The sequence below is a fragment of the Lepidochelys kempii genome, chromosome 7 (assembly GCF_965140265.1).
Source record: "Lepidochelys kempii isolate rLepKem1 chromosome 7, rLepKem1.hap2, whole genome shotgun sequence".
Lineage (NCBI taxonomy): Eukaryota > Metazoa > Chordata > Testudines > Cheloniidae > Lepidochelys > Lepidochelys kempii.
The window spans coordinates 4,380,255-4,402,690 of NC_133262.1; the positions used below are offsets into that span (position 1 = coordinate 4,380,255).

At 42.9% G+C, this 22,436-nt stretch overlaps 1 protein-coding gene across 6 annotated transcripts in view; it reads left to right on the top strand.

Moving 5' to 3' along the window:
* The window catches only part of PTPRG (protein tyrosine phosphatase receptor type G), a 584,867-nt gene that overhangs the window by 339,837 nt on the left and 222,594 nt on the right, over positions 1–22,436 (top strand). For all 6 annotated transcript variants that reach the window (XM_073350970.1, XM_073350965.1, XM_073350966.1 and 3 more), the window contains exon 4: positions 1,103–1,251. In XM_073350970.1, the coding sequence (XP_073207071.1) occupies positions 1,103–1,251 (149 nt within the window). The remainder of the gene's footprint in view (positions 1–1,102; positions 1,252–22,436) is intronic.

The following is a 22,436-nucleotide window of genomic DNA, read 5'->3' on the forward strand; positions in this document are numbered from 1 at the left end:
ATAGAGTCCTCCTGCACCATAGTCCAGACCCAGCAAAGCCCTTAAGCATGAGCATAACTTTATGTAAATAAGCCTATTGTCTGCAGTGAGATTACTCACGTGCTTGAAGTTATACACAGGGTTACGTTGTTTGCTTGTATAAAGCCCATAGATGGAAAATATAGGACCGAATCGTGTCCCTGATGCCTCTGTGTGATGAAGGCCATACTGCAGTGGGGAATCCCCTTCAGAATGGCAGTATAATGCTAATCTCTTCATGCTACCCTAGGGCAGAATCACATGGTTGGCAGGGATAAGACAGGTGTATTGGGGTGAAGATACCTCTTCCCAGGACAGATTGGAGGAAGATGCCAGCTGCAAATATGCCCCACCTAGAAAATCTGTTTCCTCCGTCTGTGGGTCCTCCTCCATCCATGGGTCCCATTTCTCCCCCTCTGGAAGAACTGTAGGATTTCTCCTGCCCTGGGCCCAGTGTAGGGAACGAGGGGATTGGATTACTTATGGATGGCGAGGGAGGAAGATCCTTGTTCACATGACAGCTTTGCTTCCCCATCAGTCCATTTCTGTAAGTCCCACTGGTGGAGCGGAACCCCTCCTCACCCATCAGGAGAGTTCAGGTGGAGCAGGGCTGAGGCGTGGGGAGTCAGACAGCTGTGTGAAGGGTACTGTAGTAATTGTTTTGCAAGATAAGATAAGAAGGTTCCTCTTTGCTCATGTTTTTGAGGGCATTATAGAATCATACAACCATAGGGCTAGAAGGGACTGCAAGCATCATCTAGTTTAACCCCCTGCCAAGATGCCATCCAACATAGATGGCTATCCAGCCTCCTATTGGAAACCGCCATTGTCCTACTGTTCTTACAGTTAGGAGGTTTTCTCTGAGATTATGGAGAAATTTTAGTAATCTCCCATTGTTTCCATGGGATTGATCTCTCCCTAATTCACCTGCATTGCTCGTATTAGTGCTTTTCCTATCCTCATGGATTTTCATATGGATAGAAAAAGAAAGCCACTGTAACCAGCAACTGTGCATCAATCATCATAAACACTATCGCAAAAATACACTCAAAATCTTGTCCCTCTCTTTGTCTTGTGTGTGCAGTCGCTATCCTTCTGAAGGACGATTATTTCATCAGCGGTGCTGGGCTGCCAGGTAGATTCAAAGCAGAAAAAGTGGAATTTCATTGGGGTCAGAGCAATGGATCCGCTGGCTCTGAGCACAGCATCAATGGCAAGAGATTCCCTGTTGAGGTGAGTGGAAAGAGAAAATGTTTATGTCCTTGCAGAAGAATGGATTGCAGTAGTGTGAGAGGCATCAGGAGCACTGCAAGGTTCCATCCGTTAACATGTCCCGTTTTCAGGTCCTTCACGGCTGATTGCCTATCATCTCGCATGTGCTCCCGCCGCTGCTCGGCTAATGGTGCCAGCCCTCATCACCCACTTGTTACATTTTCAAACAAGCACCTTTGTGCTTTCTCCCAGGCCACTTTTTACGCACGAGAGGAGCAATTTGTAAACATCTGCAGACCCACCTCGTTGTACTCCTTCAAATCCTCCTTACAGCTCTCCTTTGCCATGATGCCTGCAGCAAACAATGGTTACGCAGCTGGCAGGCTGGGACTGCTATCCGTCATCAATAGTTTTTTTGTTTCCCTGTGTTCCCGTTTCTCTGTATCCACTTATCTCCTGTCTCATGTTTATATTGTGAGATCTCCGGGGCAGGCACTGCCTTTTGCTTTTGTGTTTTTGCTGCCACGGAGCTCTGGGCATGACTGGGGCTCCTACGCACTATGGTAATACACACAATGAATAATAAATGTCATTTATTTGCCTTGTCACTAAACTTTGCTGATAGTTTGCAGTATGGACTGTAGGTTTTCTACCGCAACATATAACTAATGATCTCTGATGGAAGGCACTACATACAAGCCATTGTATTGGATAAACTCTTCGTTGCAGTATACATTAAAGATGTGTAACATGGCTGTGAATCTTGTCTGCAAACAATGGACTTATGCTGAATGCTTGTGTATAGACAGGAAAGATGGCCTTGCGGATGAGGTGTTGGGCTGAAATTTTAGGAGACCTTGGCTCATTCCCAGGCTCCTCCTGTGTGATTTGGGGGAGAGTTTTGGAAACGCAAACATTTGTGCCTCTGACAATCTCCTCTTGAATCTTTCTACCTCATTTTCCCATCTGGAGACTATGGATAGAAGTCCTTCTTTTCTCCCACCTTTTGTCTGTCTTGCCTATGGAGGCTGTAAGCTCTTTGAGAAAGGGAGTGTCTTTTACTATATGTTTGGACAGCACCTCACATGATAGGGACTCGATCTCTGTTGCAGCCTCTAGGAGCTCATGTGATGATGATAATAAACTGGCAACACATGTATTTCAACACATGTTGCCATCTCTCTCTCATTTGGCAATGCTGGTATTCACAAGGAGGAGAGGTTTCAGAGTAGCAGCTGTGTTAGTCTGTATTCACAAAAAGAAAAGGAGTACTTGTGGCACCTTAGAGACTAACAAATTTATTTCAGCATGAGCTTTCGTGAGCTACAGCTCACTTCATCGGATGCATGGAGGAGAGAGTTTTTTTATTGTGGAAGAAAGAACATGTGAAGTTCTGGTGCCAGGCCATTCGCCTTTTGAAGTTGTGGGAAGTGGAGATGGTAGGACACTGTGCAACCCCTCATTTGTGTCAGGTGTTGTAATTCCTTTTCCCATGCTGTCAAAATTATTCCACGCTCGTTTGAAGACTGAAAAGTTATTTTGCTTTGAAAGAAGCGATATATAGAAAATAATTTCCTTTTGTTTTAAATAGAAAAGTGTATTCCTGGTTTCTTTTTGCATTGGTTAGAATACTTATTTATTCTGCTTTAAAAACAAAACCCTACTTACTTCTTTAAGGTGTCTGTTCGCCCATCAGGAGCACTTGTGTGAGAATGTGTATGCAGAGTTGAGCCCTCCTGGCCCAAACCTGAGAGCTTCTGCATTTAGGTTGTGCTTATTTCTGAATGTTTGCCAAAAAGCAGTCTGCTTTTTTTCAAAACGGTTTAATTTTAAATTAAAATTAAAGTGCGATTAAAATCTGATTTAAAAACCAGACTTTATTCAGTGTTACAACACGGACTTCTGAACTCCTGCTCTTTTTAGGCTGCACTGTAGTAGCACAGAACTCACATTCTTCCTTCGGTATCTCTTGAAAGGAAGCAAATTAAAAAAGTTGGGGCCTGATCTGTGGGGATCGTGCCTGAGCCCCTTTTGCAAATGCTCTCTGCACACGTTCGCTGCAATGCTTCTTCACTAAAACCTCAGCCAAAGAGGCCCCATTGATTTTAATGGGAGCTCAGGAGCGTTCAGGTTTGGCTCTGCGGGCTCAATCCTACATGCCCATTCTAACACCGGTATTCCTAATGCAGGAGTAGGCACTTTGAAGAAGTACCTAGGTAAGTTTTTACAGGATGGAACCGTTTTGGTGTCGTGCTAATTGCAGTTCAGCCTGCAAGTGCCTGCTGCAACTCTGACTGCCTTATGCTTGGAGTTTCTTGCCAGAAATACTATGCTGTGCTCTAGAGGTAGTATTTCTAGGACAGCTGTGAAAAGAGCGGCGGGGGGGGGGGTAAGGGGGGAATCATACAATGATGACCCCACTGATCTAAGCCCATAGACACAGGTCAGTTATCTGTGGAATACTCAGGGGCACTTTGTATTCCAAGTCTGGCACAGTTCTAATGTCAAAGCAGTTGAAAGCAAGTGATCTCTGAACCTAATTGGCAAACCAGATGTGGACCGTACAAAGTCCATTAGTTCCAGAGCACATCCCATGGGAATGCAGATGAATCTGCTTCAGCCATAGACTTCACTCGATAAACACGAAGTTCAGGTGCACATTCCTCTAGAAAACAAAATACTTGCTGTTAGTCTTTTTGTTGAGGAGGATGCACTGATTGCAGAAACTAATTAGAAATGTCAGATATAATGCAGGGCCTTATTGTTTGACCATGCTGTTTGTTTTTTATTATTACAACTAATGTGTCAGATGATGAGGCTGTCTTTGTTGATTGGTTTCCTTCACCGAAGTCCATCTGGATCACATTTTTTGTGATTTATGTGCTAAATTAGTTGGTAGGATATATGAGAATGTCCTTTTATTTCATACTTTAAAGGCAAATTTAATCAAAGGCATCTTATCTTTCAGTACTTTTATTTATACAGAGTATAATTGTTATCTGTTTTCAATACATAACATATATAAAAAACATTTTAAGTGGTTGGTTTCATGATGCGGTCTTGACTACTGATCTAATTCTTAGATTTTCTTTGCAGACATTATAGCATTCCTTGCCTACCCAGCGGAAGGAGTGGGGCAGGGCCTCAGGCAGAGCGGGAGGGTCTGAGGGCTAGCTCCCCTCAATGGCGCTTTCACCCGCCACCCCTGGGTAAATGCCAGTATTGTGGTGGCCGTTCAGTGTACCCCAAACCTCTATCTTCGTCCACGTGCTACGACCGCAGTAACAATGCTATTTGGCCCTTTGTAGTGGCGTGATCGCTTCTCTCACGCTCTCCATGTTAGAGCCTGTGTCTGAGCAGGGTCACTAACCAGTGCTGTGACGCTGGGGATTAACACAGTGCTCTTCGTGGTGTCAGTAATTCTAAGGTGAAGGATGTGGGCTCTAGACCTGCTGGGAGAAAATCTCTTTGTTTCCTTGAAAGTTTTTAATGTGTTCTCCTCATCTTAACGAGTTGCTGACGTGTTTGTCCGTGTGTGCCTGTTCTGTTCTAATTACTTCATTTTTTTCCTGAGAGCCAAAGCTGAGAAGATCTGTGTACAAATGCCAGAAGCCATTAAACTGTGAAGTGACAACATTAAAATAGAAAAATAGAAAATAAAATAGAAGCTTCCCTCAGGCCAGCTTAGAACGCAGGTCCTCCCCCTTAGAGCCAATAGGAATAACAACAGAACTTCAATCCTCCTTGCCACAGCACTGCTGAATAGCCTGGCCTCTGCAGGGGCCCTGACATGTGTCTTTCGTACCTGCTGCTGGGGTGGAAGCACATGTGTACAGCATCTCAGGCAGGCTAGCAATAGACATGGCAGTGCTGGTCTTAGCATGACTGGGGCTTCTTCAGTTGCTTCCTATTCATTTTTATGCAAAATGCTGATTATTTCCATGAAGAGCAGAAATCAGAAGTGATTTTAATCATGACTGTGTTAATTTGATATGAGCTTCGGCTGCTTTATGAGCTTTCTTTTTAATGGCTCTAATTGTCAGTTATAATGTGAATGTCATTATACAGTAATATACAGTAATTTATTTAGTAAATGAGAATCTTATTCCAAGGACCATACTGCAATTTGCCATAGAGACCTAATCCCGTTAATCTTACATGAGCAAACTTGTACTGTCTGGCACCCCAAGCTGTCTTCTAAAGGTACAGCTGCAATTTGGCACATGGAGGCTTCTGCATGTGCATTTTTGGAGATCTCTCTGTTCCTTTGAATTGAATAAAGCTGAAGAGAGGAGCTAAAAAAGTTGTTCCCTTTCCCATTGGTTAACCAGATTCTCATGGAAGGCTTCTATATTATGGTGATTGACCCATTTCTTCTAAATTATCACCATAAACAATCATTTACATGAGCAGTTCTTACTCTTCCTTAAATACACTTCTGGGAACATTTTCCAGGGTTGACTATTAGCCTTTGTGTTGCCCTCTAACTCCCTTTTTGTACTCTCATAAGAACGGCCATACTGGGTCAGACCAAAGATCCATCCAGCCCAGTATCCTGTCTTCCAACAGTGGCCAATGCCAGGTGCCCCAGAAGGAATGAACAGAACAGGTAATCATCAAGTGAACCATCCCCTGTTGCTCATTCCCAGCTTCTGGCAAACAGAGACTAGGGACACCATCCCTGCCCCTCCTGGCTAATAGCCATTGATGGATCTATCCTCCATTAACTTATCTAGTAATTTTTTTAACCCTGTTATGGTCTTGGCCTTCACAACATCCTCTGGCAAAGAGGTCCACAGGTTGACTGCATTGTGTGAAGAAATACTTCCTTTTGTTTGTTTTAAACCTGCTTCCTACTGCCTTTGGGGTAGTTCCCTTGGCCCAAGATTATACTAGTAAGACTAACTCCATTGTTGCCCAGACCTGGAGATGGTTGCTCAAATATGAATGCCCATATTCTCTCCAATAAGTACATCATGTTGTGCGACAGATATCATATGACCCTGTGATGGGGTGTACTAGAACCTCTGACACCCCCTGCTGGAGGCCTCATGGCCATGCCAAAGTGGACCAAAATGGACCCAAAAAGGGCAGTGGAGAGGGCTGCCTAGAATGGCTGTGTCCGACACAGCCAATCAGGGCCCAGCAGCCTAGTATAAGACGAGCTGCAGGGCCAGCCAGAGGGAGTTCCATTCCTTGCTGGAGCTGTAGGAGTGTGGATGGTGTTTGGCTGGCTCACGGAGCTACAGAACCCTGGAAAGGGCAGCGCTGCCAGAAGCCAGGGAGAGCTGGCTGTGGAAGTGGCCCAAGGAATTAGAGAAGTTGTGTGACATAATTAAAGGGATACGGCAGATGGCAGCTATCTACAGGGTCCCTAGGCTGGGACCTGGAGTAGTGGGTGGGCCTGGGTCCCCCCTAACCCCAATTAGCCACTGGGGGGGAAGTGGCCTGGACATTGAGGCACTCCAGAGAGGGAACTGAACTATGGTAGCCCAGCTGCAGAGCTGTAGCCAGGAAGCACCAAGAGGGCGAAGACATTGTCCCCAGGGAGGGAGCTCTGGGGCACGGCTCTATCCAAGAGCAGGGACAAACTGAGAGAGAGAGCGTTCAGATGCATGCACTTGGCCAAGGAGGCGCTCACGAGAGATGAGTGCACCCCGTTACAGGCCCATCACGTGACCCATTCGTATTTCTACTTGTGTGTCCCTGATGTAGAAGAAATGTGTGTGATTCAAAACAATGAAGCTCTTTCTAGAGGAAACAAATTGAGATCTAGTATCTTTGTCTGCCTTTATCCTCAATATTAATACCTTTTGCCTAGGGCAGTGTTTCCCAAACTTGGGACGTCGCTTGTTCAGGGAAAGCCCCTGGCGGGCCCGGCCGGTTTGTTTACCTGCCGCGTCCGCTAGCGTTTTGGGAAAGCCTTTTAACATTTGTGTACTTTTTGGGTTTATGCAAAGAAGAGCATATTGCTAAATGTTTTCTTGGAGTCCACTGTTAGAACTACCATGCTGCTTTATCATACAATAGTTGGGTTTGTTACTGCTGGCATGCTGCACCTTAGAGAATAATGTTGTTGCTAAGGTTTTGCAGTTGGCTTTACGTAGTAGTAAAGTTTTCTAGTGAGACTGGTAGACAGGAGCGGTTCTGTTTTCATTGTATTTCTTTTGGTGGTTGCTCTTGAAATTTCCTTGCTTCCATCTGGAAGAATGGAGAAAAGTACAAGTCAGTAAATGATGGAGGGAATTTAAAGAGACCATTGGGAATATCTCACAGCAGGAGGCTTTGAGCAGATGAAGAATTTTTGCTTAGCATTCTCTCTGAAGACCCAATCCTGTAGTCATATGGAGGTACTTAGAGCTCCCATTGACTCCAGTGGGAGATCTACAAAGTTTGGGTGCGAGGATCTGGCCCTAAAGTAGGATTGCCAACCATCCAGGATTGCCCTGGAGTCTCCAGGAATCACAGATTAATCTTTAATTAGAGGTTATGTCATGGAATGAAACCTTCAGGAATACCTCCAACCAAAACTGGCAACCCTACCCTAGGTTCAGTGTTGTCTAGTGGTGTTTTGTTTGTCTAGTGGTGTTTTGTTTGTCAGAGGGAATTTTGTCAGTGTGCTTTTCATCTGTTCTTGTGTCCATGACTTACTCGGTTAGGCAAGGAAGGAATGGCTCAAGTATTTCCTAGATTAATTATTCTTTTTTAGCAAACTCCCATTTTGCAGGCAATTTTGTTGCAAGCCTCAGCTACTGCTTCTCCCACAATGCCCTGACACCCTGGATGACACAGGCCATCCAAAAAGAAGGAGGAAAGCCAGAAGCTACCTTCTCTCCTCCATTGCCCTCCAGCCTTTGCATCTCTTCCCTCCTCTTCCACATGAAATAACATTCTGGGTTTTTCATTGGCAGAAGTTCAGCTCAGTCTAATTTTAAGGAGTAATATTGATATATGTATTGAGTACATGGTTGTCTTGGTTTCCCCTGTGTTGAGCTGCCAAGTCCATGTTCAACTGAAGCAAAGCCTCGCGTAACTGTCTACCTTGTTTTTTCCTTTTCCATGGCATACTGGTGCACTTTCCCCTTGTGATTGCCTTTAGTGCTTCCTGTATAGTGGCAGGGGAATTGGTTGAGTCTTTAATTAATGACTTTATTGCAATAAAGGTTCCATTTTAGTGCAGAATGCTTCATCTTCTCGTAGTGAAATATTTAATCTCCATCTGGCTGATCTTTTCTATGAATGCCCTGTGATAATTAAGAGGAAACATGAGAGGATGGTCTGAAATTAAAATGTGCTTGGTGGAGGTGTTAATGTATCGTGGGACTGTTCATGCAGAGACCATCACAACATTTAAGGAAGGAAGAGCAGTCTGTTTTTATGATGTCTTGCTGTCTGCTGGACCCAAGTAACGCACAGTAGCTCACAGATGACAGGGTGTCTGCAGAGTTTTGTTTCAAATGAGCCACTCAGTAGCTAGGCACAGATATAGTTCCCTCAGTGTTTGATGGGAATATTCTGCTTTTCCCTAAGGATTGACTGTGGCTTGTTGTGAATCAGTCGAACTGCACTGCAATTGCAATTTGTTAATGATGGGCTAAGAGTTATACATTCCCTTGACATAAATCCCTAATTTTCTACATGTTTAATAGGAGTGTGGAAAGACTGACAAGGAGAAGGAGGATCAGGTGGAGGGGAACATAAGAGATAAGAGGCTGATAGCCTGCTCCTGTTGTAAAGGAAAGTTATTTTGAATAGGAGAAAAATCAGTACAAAGGTTGGAGAATTTGACAGAGTTATAAGAGCTGTTTAAATGGAAGCTAGCAGATTCAGTGAGACTGCTACTTGAAATGCTGGATTGTTAGGAGTCAGAAAAATGGAGTGGGATAATCTCACTCTTACAGTGTTTTGGCTAGTTTCCTTATTTGCGAGGGACACCAGTATCTCTGTTGTGACGTTTTGGTGGCTAAACCCATAGTCAGTTTGCCGCAGTTCACAGTGGATATTGGACTACTGGATGTAAAGAAAACCCACAAAGATTTATTGATGGCAAAGACTCTCAAGCTTTTTTTCTGTCTTGATCTTCCAATACCTGATTATAGACGAAATGGGGGGTCGAGGAGGAGAGGGAATCATAGAAGTGTAGGACTGGAAGGGACCCCGAGAGGTCATCTAGTCCAGTCCCCTGCACTCCTGGCAGGGCTATGTAATAACTACTAGACCATTCCTGACAGGTGTTTGTCTAACCTGTTCTTAAAAACTTCCAATGATGGAGATTCCACAACCTCCCTGGGCAATTTATTCCAGTGCTTAGCCACCCTGACAGTTAGGAAGTTTTTCCTAATGTCCAACCTAAACCGCCTTTGCTGCAATTTAAGCCCATTGCTTCTTGTCCTATCCTCAGAGGTTAACAAGAACAATTTTTCTCCCTCCTCCTTGTAACAATCTTTATCCACACTCAGTCTTTTCTTCTCCAAATTAAACAAACCCAGTTTATTCAATCTTTCCTCATAGGTCAAGTTTTTTAGACCTTTCATCATTTTTGTTGCTCTCCTCTGGACTTTCTCCAATTTGTCCACATTTTTCCTGAAGTGTGGAGCCCAGAACTGCACACAGTACTCCAGTTGAGGCCTAATCAGCGTGGAGTAGAGCGGAAGAATTACTTCTCGTGTCTTGCTTACAACACTCCTGTTAATACATCCCAGAATAATGTTTGCTTTTTTTTGCAACAGTATTACACTGTTGACTCATATTTAACTTGTGATCCACTATGACCCCCAGTTCCCCTTCTGCTGTACTCCTTCCTAGGCAGTCATTTCCCATTTTGTATGTGTGCAACTGATTGTTCCTTCCTAAGTGTCTTTATTGAATTTCATCCTATTTACTTCAGACCATTTCTCCGGTTTGTCCAGATCAGTTTGAATTTTAATCCTATCTTCCAAAGCACTTACAACCCCTCCCTGCTTGGTATCGTTCGCAAACCTTTTAAATGTACTCTCTATGCCATTCTCTAAATCATTGATGAAGATATTGAACAGAACCGGTCCCAGGACTGATCACTGTGGGACCCCAGTGGATATACCCTTCCAGCTTGACTATGAACACTGATAACTACTCCCTGGGAACAGTTTTCCAACCAGTTATGCAGACACCTTATAGTAGCTCCACGTAGGTTGTATTTCCCTAGTTTGTTTATGAGAAGGTCATGTGAGTCCATATGAAAAGCCCTTAGTAAGGGAGGAAGTTTTCTCCAAGTCCATATCTTCAGAGTCCACCACAGTTCATCTTGGTGGGACTTGGAAAGTGTAAATGTTTGATAGTAATGGGGAGGCCTTTCCTACTGAATTCATCTTCCAGCCACGTAGTGATAAGGGACATGCTGTCTTTGATATGCTTAGTAGAAGATTTAAGGAGTCCAACTGCCTTGCAGCAGGACCCTTCTTTGTTACCACGGCCTCCTTCTTCTGTGGGATGTTTGGCTGCTGCAAGTGGGTTCTTCTGCAGCTACCGTACATAGCAGCTGTTAAACCACAGGACTCAGCAATATGAGGCTGCATCTCAGCTGGGCTCAAGTACCCTTTTGCTCAAAATGCAGTTCAGAGAGCCCCGCCCACTCCTGGGACCTGCTGCCTGGACCATTAGAAAAGATGCAAGTCAGGAGGGTTTGTGAGAAGGAAGTCTCAGCTCTGTTTTGCTCCCTTCTGACCTTAATATCTATGAGTCTATGAGTATTCAGCCCATTCTAAATTGGTGACATGGTCATTCCAGAATGGAGAGTTAGTACCTTTTAAATTGTTCAGTTTAAAATAAATCGGGGGGATTTTTGTCAGAAATGGACCTGAGCAAAGCTGCCCTGAGCTTTTCTTGAATTCTGGAAGTCAGAACGTTCCTGGGGTTTCTGTAGAAGTGAGTTACAAACCAGTGGGATGTATTGTTGTCCAGGCTGCATATTGCACTGAGCATATTTACAATGGGAGTGTGACCATTGGTTCAAATGGTCAGCGCTCTAGGTGCACACTTTTTGTATTTGTATAAGATACTCATTGCAGCAAGGCTGTCTGGATATACGAGCTATAGTTCCTTTGTTAAAAAGATTCGGGATTTGTTGAATATTCAACACTGCTCAATTCCATTAAAAGAAGCCTGAGACTCCTGGGATTTCAAGTAGTTCATACTCGTGGAACAGTTCCCTCTTGAGTTGTAACGGCACTTGGCTACTACTGGGGAGGGCACTTTAGAAATACCACAGATGGACTGACAACCCCAGGCAGGAATGAGAACCTGCACAAGTGTGTTAAGAAGCAGTGGCGTGTCCCTCTCACACAAAACATGTAGAAAGGCCAATGGGTTTGCCAATGGCTCAATTAAAAATATTTCCAATGGAAACGGTTCTATTAGGGCTTCAAAGGATTGGGAGTCTATGGCAAATTTACCAGAACGTGTTTGGATTTTATGAGACGGAGGGGAAATGTGATGCTAAGAAAAGCCTCAGTTCCCTTTTGGCATTCTTGGTTTGGTAACGCTGGAACAGATGCTCCCAAGTCAGAAGAAGCCACAGGCATCCTCGTAAAAACAAATGGCCTTTGGAATGTAGCAAAACGTACAGACAAACTACCCAAGTAAAAACAAATTGGAGCAAGTCAGAGTCAGCTGAGGAGCACTCAGTCATCTGCAAGAGAAAGTGAGTTCTCATTTACAAACACTGACAAACAACAAGAGTCCGACCCTGCCAACCATAAAATGTCGGTGTGGTCACTAGAAGTACAGTCTCTCAGGCACTCAGACTAAAATAGTAGATGCCTTGCCCAGTGATAAGACTCTTGGGAGGAAATGATGTTACATAAGAGGGATTTTGAGATGTCAGAAAGGTTTTGGGGCTGGTTGATATTACAGCTCCCCGTGGGCTCTCTTAGCAGAGGACGCTGTCATAAAATCCAGATGACTCCATGATCGCTATCAAGGAGTCAGCAAAGAATGAGGAGTTTCAGACACAGGTTATTGTATGGATGGGAGGATGGAAGTTTTCAACAGATTGCAGGCAAAATGAAGGACTGAAAATGCCACTTTGAATGTTAAATCCAACAACAGATTATTTATTAGCCTGTAAAGTTAATGAAAACAAGGCAGTGCTTACGATTAGGATGCACTGCCAGAAATGACTCAAACTAATGGCTAGTCTACACTAGAAAGGCTTGGCCATTACAGGACATGTATATCACTATTCTGATAGAACCATCCCGTGGAGAGATAGCTGATACTCGTATAAGGAGATCTTTTACTGATATAATTAAACCACCTCCCTGAATGAGTGAAAGGACTCTTGCCAATATAGCTGCATCTGGGTGTTTTGCTGGCATGCCTATGTCAGTCAGGGGGTTGGATTTTTTCACACCTTTGACATACTTATGCCAACAAAACTTTGTAGTGCAGAACTGTCCCAGAGAACACTGGGCCATTCCGTATCCAGTTATACCATGCCACCAGACTGACTTCAGTGTAACCAAGATATCATCACAACCTATCCAATGTCATTGCCTTAAATGGGCATCACCAAAAGTAGCATTTGTTCATAGTGTTGGTCATCTCTTCAAGAACTACAAGAAACAAAATACAAGATGACTTTCTGGAAGTAGATGAATTGTCTTCTGATCATGAATAATGAAATGTGGAGAGTTTGGGCAGCAAAATTAGCACCAGCTTTTTTACTTACCTTGGCCTTCAAGGTGGCCCAATTTTTGCGGAAGGGGAATGTGTTGAACTATGGCTGGAAAGGAATTCAAATTGTTGTAAATTTCTACTTTTTGCAAGAAGTAAAAAACAAATCTGTTGGTCGGGCTGAGAGGTTTATGTGCCACCCTGCCTGAAAACATGCAGTGGAAAGATTTTAAAGACAAATTAATTTAAGGGAAAGAAAGTGAATCCTAGAATGTGTAGGTTCTCCTGGTCCTAGAAAATCTTTGAGATTAATAGATTTATGGGTTAATTCTCCAGTTGGCTAGAATTTTCATCAGACAGAATTACGAATAACAGGAACTAAACAGGTTCATATTGCTGGGAAAACTGCAATCCATTCTATTTCCTGACAATCCCATCATGCAGCCTCCATGGAGTGCTTTCTTCCTGAGCTAGAGCATAGGAAAACCTGTCCAGTTCCTTTAATCTTAGCCCTTCCCATGGTTTTAAGGCTTTCTAAGAAATTTTGGATCCTTCCCCTCACCACTCCCACACACACACAATATCTCAGGCCCCAAAATGGCAGAGAAACCCTCCAAAAAGAAGGGGAAAGCTAGAAACATCTCTTCTACTTAGTTATCCTTTGGTAGCCTTGCCTCACCTGCTGCAAGGATGATCTCTCCACATGTAAGATCCTTCACTGCCAGACCGTCCCTACTAACCGCTCTTTTACCATCTCGCAAGAAGAGCCTTCCCCAAGAATTAGTGGCATCTGCCTGATTGACATAGCTATTCCTGTGGTGGCAAACACTGAGAGGTACCATAAAACCCCATAAGAAAAAGAAATGTTATTACGCCTGGTGCAGAACTGGAGATTTCAGAGAGCAGTGAGGTTTTAACATATCCAAGCAGTTAGGAAAAATGTAAACTGTGTATTAAAAGCCCTTGTTTCCAAACAAGAAGCCTTAAATCTGTCTGCTGTAAATAACCATATGTAACTCCTATTAATGGTTACAATTACATGCACTTGTCATCAGCAGCCTAGTCACTAAGGGTAGGTCTGCACTGTAGTTAGATACCCACGGCCAGCTCAAGCTCGCATGGCTCAGGGTGCGGGGTGTTTAATTGCAGTGTAGCTGTTCGGGTTCAGGTTGCAACTCAAGCTCTGGGACCCTCCCACCTTGCAGGATCCTTAGCAACCCCTTCGTCCATGCGAGCCTGAGTCAGCTGGAATGGGCCAGCTCCGAGTGTCTAACTGCAGTCCCAATACCTGTCCCATTGAAGCCAGTGGTGGTGTGATCACTAACTTAAATAGAAGCAGAATCAAGCCCTAACTGGAAAAAGTTAAAAAAGGAGCATTTGTCATTTAGCAGAGATGTTGCACATGATGAAATGTGACCTTTCATTCTATATTTTTATACTAGCACCATTTGCAGTATTCTAGCAGTGTAGCACATGTGTTTTCACTGTATGGTGAGACTCAAGCAACCAATAGCTATTTTATTTTTGAAATGACCACTACAGCTCTGTAAGATGCATGTGGACTAGAGTGGAACTGGAAAATCTGGGCTGCCATTATCACTATTATGTGTCTGCTTCCTCTTGAAGTATATCGAGTGATATATCAGGAGCAGTTCATGTTATCCTTTTTCCCCCAAGAGATCAAAGCAGCATTTTCCTGATGCTTCCAGTTCAGAGTGGTCTTGGAAAACAGCATTTAAAAGAAACTAAAATATGTAGGGGGGGTTTCAGAAATTTTCATTTGTTTTCAGTGAAAAGCCAAAAAAAATTCAATTTTTAAATCCAAAATAGAAGGAAAACCCCAAAATGTTCCAGTTCAGGGGATTTTGAAAAACTGGAACAAATGGAAGGAAATGAAAATTTTCTACAGAAATATTCATTCCTAAAAAAAAAGGGCCAATTCTCATCAAACAAAGTTTTATATCAAAAAGTTTTGACCTTCCCTGGACTTGAGAAGAACATTCCTAAATGTGGGTCTTTGACATAACATCTTGTTGCATTATGAGCACAAATAGTCCAGGAATTTTTCTTAACATGCTGAGTTAAAATGAGTGCTGCAAAGATTGTTTGTCAGGTGATTATGTGAGTGTGATGATTTGGTTGCAGCAGATACCAGTTAAACTAGTTGATTTTTTGGGGGGGGGGGGCCGGGAGGGGTGGGTGGGGGAAAGAGGCATAATTAGCAAGGATGATTTTCAGATACCAATAACCTGACATGTCTTTATAGCAATCAACGGAGTTTCACCTGACACTCACAGATAGGCATCTGAAAACAGCAGTCAGAAAATCAATGTGTCAATGCCTTATCCTTGAAATGGTATTTAAGGTCTGCTCCTAGGTTTATTTCCTTGCTTGTGCGGAGTCACAGCAATCTGGGTGTTGAGATAATACATTCATTATGATGTCTCATAAATGAAATAATTCCTGTAGAAATGTAGATATCAGTCCTTCCTCCCTTTCCTCTGTTTTAATGTATCCATCTTCTAATTTGGCAATGATTCTCACTGAGTTAGATTTATCTATGCTTTCTTGGTTTGTAAAAGGAGGTGCTTAAAAGATTTAAATCAGTGTCATGTGTAGGTTAGAAAAGATATGAATCAGGGGTTTATACAGTGACATCAAGTTGTGTTGAAGAGATGGCTGAAAGATCTCAAGATTCTAACTTTACAAACTGCGAGAGACGTGGAAAAGCGAAGAACACCCGCTCTTTTCTACATGTTTTTGTAAGTTTAGTTTCTGCCTAAGCCCCAGGGTGCTAGTAATGCCAAAATGTTTCTGGATTGAACCTAGTTCTGTTTCTTCCTGTTAACAGATCTCCCTCTTCCCCATCATGTCTCTGTTCATATTGAATTATTTATGGAATTCCAATGTGCACCACAGAAATAGTATTTGCATAGTTCAAATAATAGGCTGTGTGTGTAAACATATATAGAGATTTAGATGCACACTGCAGCTAGAAATGATCACCAGAGGCCCCCAGATGTGAATATCTTAAATGAATTTAAACTGTAGTGGAAGTTCCATTGTTTGAGTGCTGCTATGAAGCACAGGAAATATGCATCAAGCTAGTATCATCTGTTCATCTATGAGTTTCCATTTAATATACTGGGTCAGCTTCTATCATCAGCAAGGGGGAGGCTCTGGTTTACAAAAGCTTGTTTATTTTGTTAAAAATAACCAGTTCCTGATAAAGGAATGGAAAGATGTGTGCTGGCTATTCTCTGAATATATTAGAAGAATAATTCCCACCCTCCTTGCAATGGACAGGAACTTTACTGTGACATACTGATTGACAGGTATAATTATTGTCACCTCCTGGTGGCTCACTAGAGGGTGGAAAATTTAGTGCTTCTTCCCTAGTAGGCTTTGTTCAATTTAAGCAGATTATGGTGTGAAGGATGGGATGGTAGATCAGGCCTGGCAGAGGACACTGTGATTTGAATAGGACCTTCAATTTATTTGACACATGTATGGTTCTTTTGAATGGAGCTGGACTCTAGACAGGTGGGGAGATTGCCATAAAGAATGACAGGCACTTGAGAGAATCAGTAAATCAAGTTGCTAAAAGCAGGTATGTCACACTGTCCTTAGAATTTGATTCACCTAGCAACAGCTTGTGTTAAACAGCTGGGAGACGGGGGAGTTTTCTTCTCCCCAACCTCCCCACCCCCCTTTGCTGAAGCAGTCTACTACGGGGATATCCATGTAGTGTGTGCAGATCGTAGGGCCTGGTGATCCTCTCATGGGTACTGGTGTAGATCATATGTAAAACTAGTTTTAAATAATGCATGTACTGGGCTTGGCACAAAGAGGCTGTGATCCTTAATGTGGGGCCTCCAGGTGCTCCCACAATACAAATAAATAACACTAATGCCAATGTGCCGCTCTTTGGTGCTTATTTCACCTTTAACAAAGGCAGAGACATTAGAGTCGTTCGTCATTATCATGCTGTACACATTGAATGTCCTGGTTCTGCTGGCAGGCTCTTTGTAACTAACTTGCTCGGCTTTCCTGCCCTTTTCCCACTTGTCTTTGAAGCTAACTGACTTTCCCTGCACTTCTAATGCAAAGAGAGGAATCTTGTGCCACTCCCTTCTTGCCTCTCTTGTAGCGCAAAGGGATATCAATACTGCTAGCCCAGTGGCTCTTACACCTCCCTCCTGGCAGCCCCAATACAGGGAGCATATCAGGGCAGGAAGGAAACATTGCCATATGTTCTGGCAAGCCTTAGCTGGTCCTTTAGGAAACCCGTTCCCAACGGGTGTATGGTAGAGCAGCATCTAGGCAGCTCTAACCAGCTCGTAGGATAGTACAGAGAAACAATGAGCCATAACCAGCTCCCCAACAGCCCTCATCTTGGCACCACCAAGTGGAAGCTGGATGTAGTACAGAACACACCCCTTAATGTGGCCCCAAACTAATTTACAGGGCTTGCCCCACCTTCTGCCTCTTCTCTGGTTGTGCATCCAGCATCATAAAATATTAAACTAGAGATGGGCCCGTACTGCAAAACTTGGGTCTGGCTTTCAAACATACCAAAGTCTGGGACTGTTCAGAACTGGGATGTCGCTTCAGCCTGTAATGAAAGGATGGTTCATGTGTCGAATTCGAGCTGAGCTTATTTTCGGGACTCCCACACATTTGTGGGTTGTTTGTGTGGATGCTGGGCTTTAGTTTGGAGCAGTCAATTTAAGCAATTGCCTCATGTCCCTGTGTATTTTAAAAAAATTATTTCCTGTTTCCCCCCGATATACACTGATATATTTGTAATTGTATAGCTTTCCTCTGTTAGTACCTGTACATTTAAATTATGTCCTTCATACTGTGATGCTCAATGATTTCCTTTTCAGCCAAGAGTACATTACAAAGGTTAAAAATGATCTCTGCGATCCGTGTATTTAAGTATACATTACTATCTGTTTTAAGGAGGGGTAATCAATATAATAAATGATACCTCCGTCTATTTTGAATAGATCACTGTGTAAATATCCATAATGGAATCGATCTCATGGAGTATGGCAGCTGTTAGCACAGAAAGGGATTTGACAATTAATGTATTAGACATTTGCCTTTCATACTTACACATAAAATGATTATATATTGATTATTTTTAGTCGAGGTTAATGATGTTCAAGAGGTTTCTGTATCTCTATTTAAGATACTGAAAGTGTTGACTCAGAAAGAGGTATCGTATCATTTTCAATGAGCACACGCGAAATGTCTGGTGAGTTATGGCCTAGTCCTTAGTCCCGCGTCTGTTTTACATGAAGGTTGATCTGGACACCCAAAAAGCTCCATTAACTAATTAGGGGGTTGGGCGGTATTCAAGGAAGGCAGGATTGGATCCTTCTGTTTGTACTGTATGGGAATTAGGGCTGTCAATTAATCGCAGTTAACTCACCCAATGAACTCAAAAAAATTAATAGCGATTTAAAAAAATGTATCGCAGTTTTAATCACACCGATTGAAATGTATTAAATATTTTGGATGTTTTTCTACACTTTCATATATATTTTATTCCGTGTTGTAATTGAAATCAAAGTGTATATTATTTTTGATGACAAATATTTGCACTGTAAAAATGATAAACAATATAAATCATATTTTTCTATTCACCTCATACAAGTACTGTAGTGCAATCTCTATATTGTGAAAGCGCAACTTACAAATGTAGATTTTTGGTTACATATCTGCACTCAAAAACAAACAATGTAAAACTTTACAGCCTACAAGTCCACTCAGTCCTACTTTTTGTTCAGCCAGTTGCTAAGACAAACAAGGTTTTTTTTTTACATTTATGGGAGATACTGCTGCCTTCTTCTTATTTACAATGTCACCCAAAAGTGAGAACAGGCGTTTGCATGGCACTTTTGTAACTGACATTGCAAGGTACTTACGTGCCAGATATGCTAAACATTCATATGCCCCTTCATGCTTCGGCCACCATTCCAGGGGACATGCGTCCATGCTGATGACGCTTGTTAAAAAAATCATGTGTTAATTAAATTTGTGACTGAACTCCTTGGGGGAGAATTGTGTGTCCCCTGCTCTGTTTTACCCGCATTCTCCCATGTATTTCATGTTATATCAATCTCAGATGATGACCCAGCACATGTTGTTCATTTTAAGAACACTTTGGCTGCAGATTTGGCAAAATGCAAAGAAGGTACCAGTGTGAAATTTCTAAAGATAGCTACAGCACTCAACCCAAGGTTTAAGAATCTGAAGTGCCTTCCAAAATCTGAGAGGGACGAGGTGTGGAGCATGCTTTCAGAAGTCTTAAAAGAGCAACGCTCCGATATGGCAACTACAGAACCCGAACCACAAAAAAAGAAAAAACAACCTTCTCTTGGTGGCATCTGACTCAGATGATGAAAAGGAACATGTGTCAGTCCGCACTGCTTTCAATTGTTATTGAGCAGAACCTGTCATTAGCATGGACGCATGTCCCCCACAATGGTGGTTGAAACATGAAGGGACATACGAATCTTTAGCGCATCTGGCACGTAAATATCTTGCAATGCCGGCTACAGCAGTGTCACGTGAACACTTGTTCTCACTTTCAGATGACATTGTAAATAAGAGGCGGGCAGCATTATCTCATGCAAATGTAAACACACTTGTTTGTCTGAGCGCTTGGCTGAACAAGAAGTAGGACTGAGTGGACTTATAGGTTCTAAAATTTTACATTGTTTTATTTTTGAATGCAGGTTTTTGTACATAATTCTACAATTGTAAGTTCAACTTTCATGATAAAGAGATTGCACTACAGTACTTGTATTCGGTGAATTGAAAAATACTCTTGTTTTTTACAGGTCAAATATTTGTAATCAAAAATAAATATAAAGTGAGCACTGTCCACTTTGTATTCTGTGTTGTAATCAAAATCAATGTATTTGAAAATGTTGAAATCATCCAAAATATTTAAATAAATGGTATTCTATTATTGTTTAACAATGCGATTAATCGCGATTAATTTTTTTAATTGCTTGACAGCCCTAATAGGAATAATTCGTTGCCACTGTAAAATGCTTGAGAGTCCAGCCTCCTCTGAAAGCACGGGTGACTCTCATTAGTGTTAATGAGAATGGTGCATGAGTTCACGCGGTGGGGAAGGGATGTTCATGGTGCTGGAGGGGGTTGGAACTGTTGTACTGTTGGTAGCTGCTTTTGGAGGGGTCTCTCCTCTTTCCCCATCTCTGCACAACATTCAGCACTGCTTCGGGAGACTGTGCAGCTGGCACATGGCGCCTTGGCGAACCTTGAAGATTTTACTTTCTCAGCTGCCACTGGGTGCCTCCTGGAAACCCACTTCCAAGTTGTGCCTTACTGGTGCGGAAGCACTAACCTAACTGACTGTTATCCCCACCAAGCTGAGGAACCCTGAGGAACAGAGAGGTTAAGGGGCTTGGCTGGAGCCTCCAAGAAAGTCTGCAGCAGAGAAGTGAGCCACCTTCCCCCGTTCCCTAGTTGTTCCCAGAGGTCAATCCTACTTGCTTTTGAAAGTGTGACCCTCCGATAAATGCTTCTGGAAATGCTTTGTGTCTGGGGAGGCCGTTTTCTCTACTCTGTTGCTGTTTGCGTTGTAGGCATGGCCTTCCTGAAGGGACTCGATCAGCGCAGCTTAGGGCGTGGTGTGCCAGATGTATGCAAAATGAGATGTTCACCACAGCTTATTGCTAGGCTGTCTCCTCTATCCTGGTCCCAAAGGCTGCAGGAGACCCGAGGAGTGCGATGGGCCTGGGGAAGGGGTGGAACAGAGTGGGAGACCGGTGGTTGAATACTCAGTGGTCAGGGTGGGAGCTTGGTGGGTTCCAACCAGAAAACTCCACAAGCCCCAACATGACTGTACACCCTGATAAGAAACCCAGTCCTGACCAACAGCACCTAGTAAACCTTTTTAGGACACATTGTATGTAACATTCCAGGCGGAATGGGTTCTCCCACAACAGGGAATGACTATAAAGGGAGGGGCTGGTGGGGCAGGGAGGGTGACCCCGCACGCCTCCCAGGTATAATGATGTGTGTGGCAGAACTCCCATGGTGGTGTTCCAGCACTGGGATCAGTGTGGCCATTCTGCATTGGTTAAAGGGAACTATTCTTACTGGGAATAACACCTACAGCTGGCATTAACCCTTCACATGCCATTAAACCTCCTTTCTACATAAAATACTTCTCTCACGCATTAACGGTTCCTGAAAAAACACTCTCAGACAGTTGTCTAAGTGTGTAGACCCAAACAGCTTACAAAATTTCTTTGAGAAATGAAAGCTGGTTTTCAGCCATAACATATGTAAGGGCGAGGGACGTTTGCATGGGAGAGGGGGAGGTATTGGGAGGAAGGAGATGAGTCGGGGGACAAATGGGAGGGGAGGAGTTTGTGTGTGGAAGAGGGTGGAGTGGGAGCAGAAATCATCTGAAACCACTGAACTACTACTCATATGTAAATGCCTACCTTTAAAATAACTTCTTCTTTTAACAGTCATTATTATAAACGCTGAAAAATGGGGTTGATAATTTATGGTTTGAAACCACCTTAACTATTGCAATGCAAACCGCATCGCTATTACTGCAGTTTATTTCGAAAATGCCTCAGGCAAAAAAATTGCAGTGCCATAATTAACTAATACCAAGATCCTGTTCCTGGCGCTTTGCGCGGCTCTTCTCTAGAAATATGCAGCAAGCGTAAATTCCCAGGGCTTGAAAGATGGTGCTTCGGGATATCCTGACATCACCATGTCATTTGAAAGTGATTACAGGAGCTAGCTTGGGGCCAGATTCAGCGTGGTGTTGAGCGCCTTCAATTTTCATTGAAGGTGAAAGGATGTGAGAGGGCTTAGCACTTCACACAGTCTGGCCCTGGAGAGGGGAATCCCCGTTGCTTATTCTTTTAAAGGTTTTGTTTTTGCTTAAACATTCACATCAAGGAGCATCTTTGTACAGGCTGCCTTCTAATTATTCTGCTTTCTGATATTTTAGGAACATTGATCTTTCAAAATGATCTCTTGCTGGTGGCTTCAACTTTGCGGTGGGAAACATTCGTCTAGTTCTGCAACGATAAACTAATTACAGACTATACATTTTTAATGATTTAATCTCCTGTCATATTCCTAGAGAGGCGTGATCTTGATTCCAAACAAATCTCCTCTGCATGACCGAATGTGCATCATGAAATGTATGGCTTTCATTAAAGCCTGTTGGTAATACGGTTGTTAGGATTGTTTCGTTAAAACGAGGAAGGGAACACGCCCACTGAAAGATTACTGTAATAATGCTGCACTAAGCATTTCATGTCACACAGAGCTCCCAGCAACATGTGCCTCATACTACAGAGTTCTCTGGACAAGTGATATGTAAAGCTATGGCACCCTATGTCTTAAGTGCTTGTAGTGGGTGGCATGTTAGAATAATGCATTTTCTTCTTTTTTCTTTTTTTTTGCCATTGGAAATCCAGATTCATGTCTGCCATCCTGTCTGCATTGGTCTTTAAAACAAGTTTGGGGACAGTGATTGG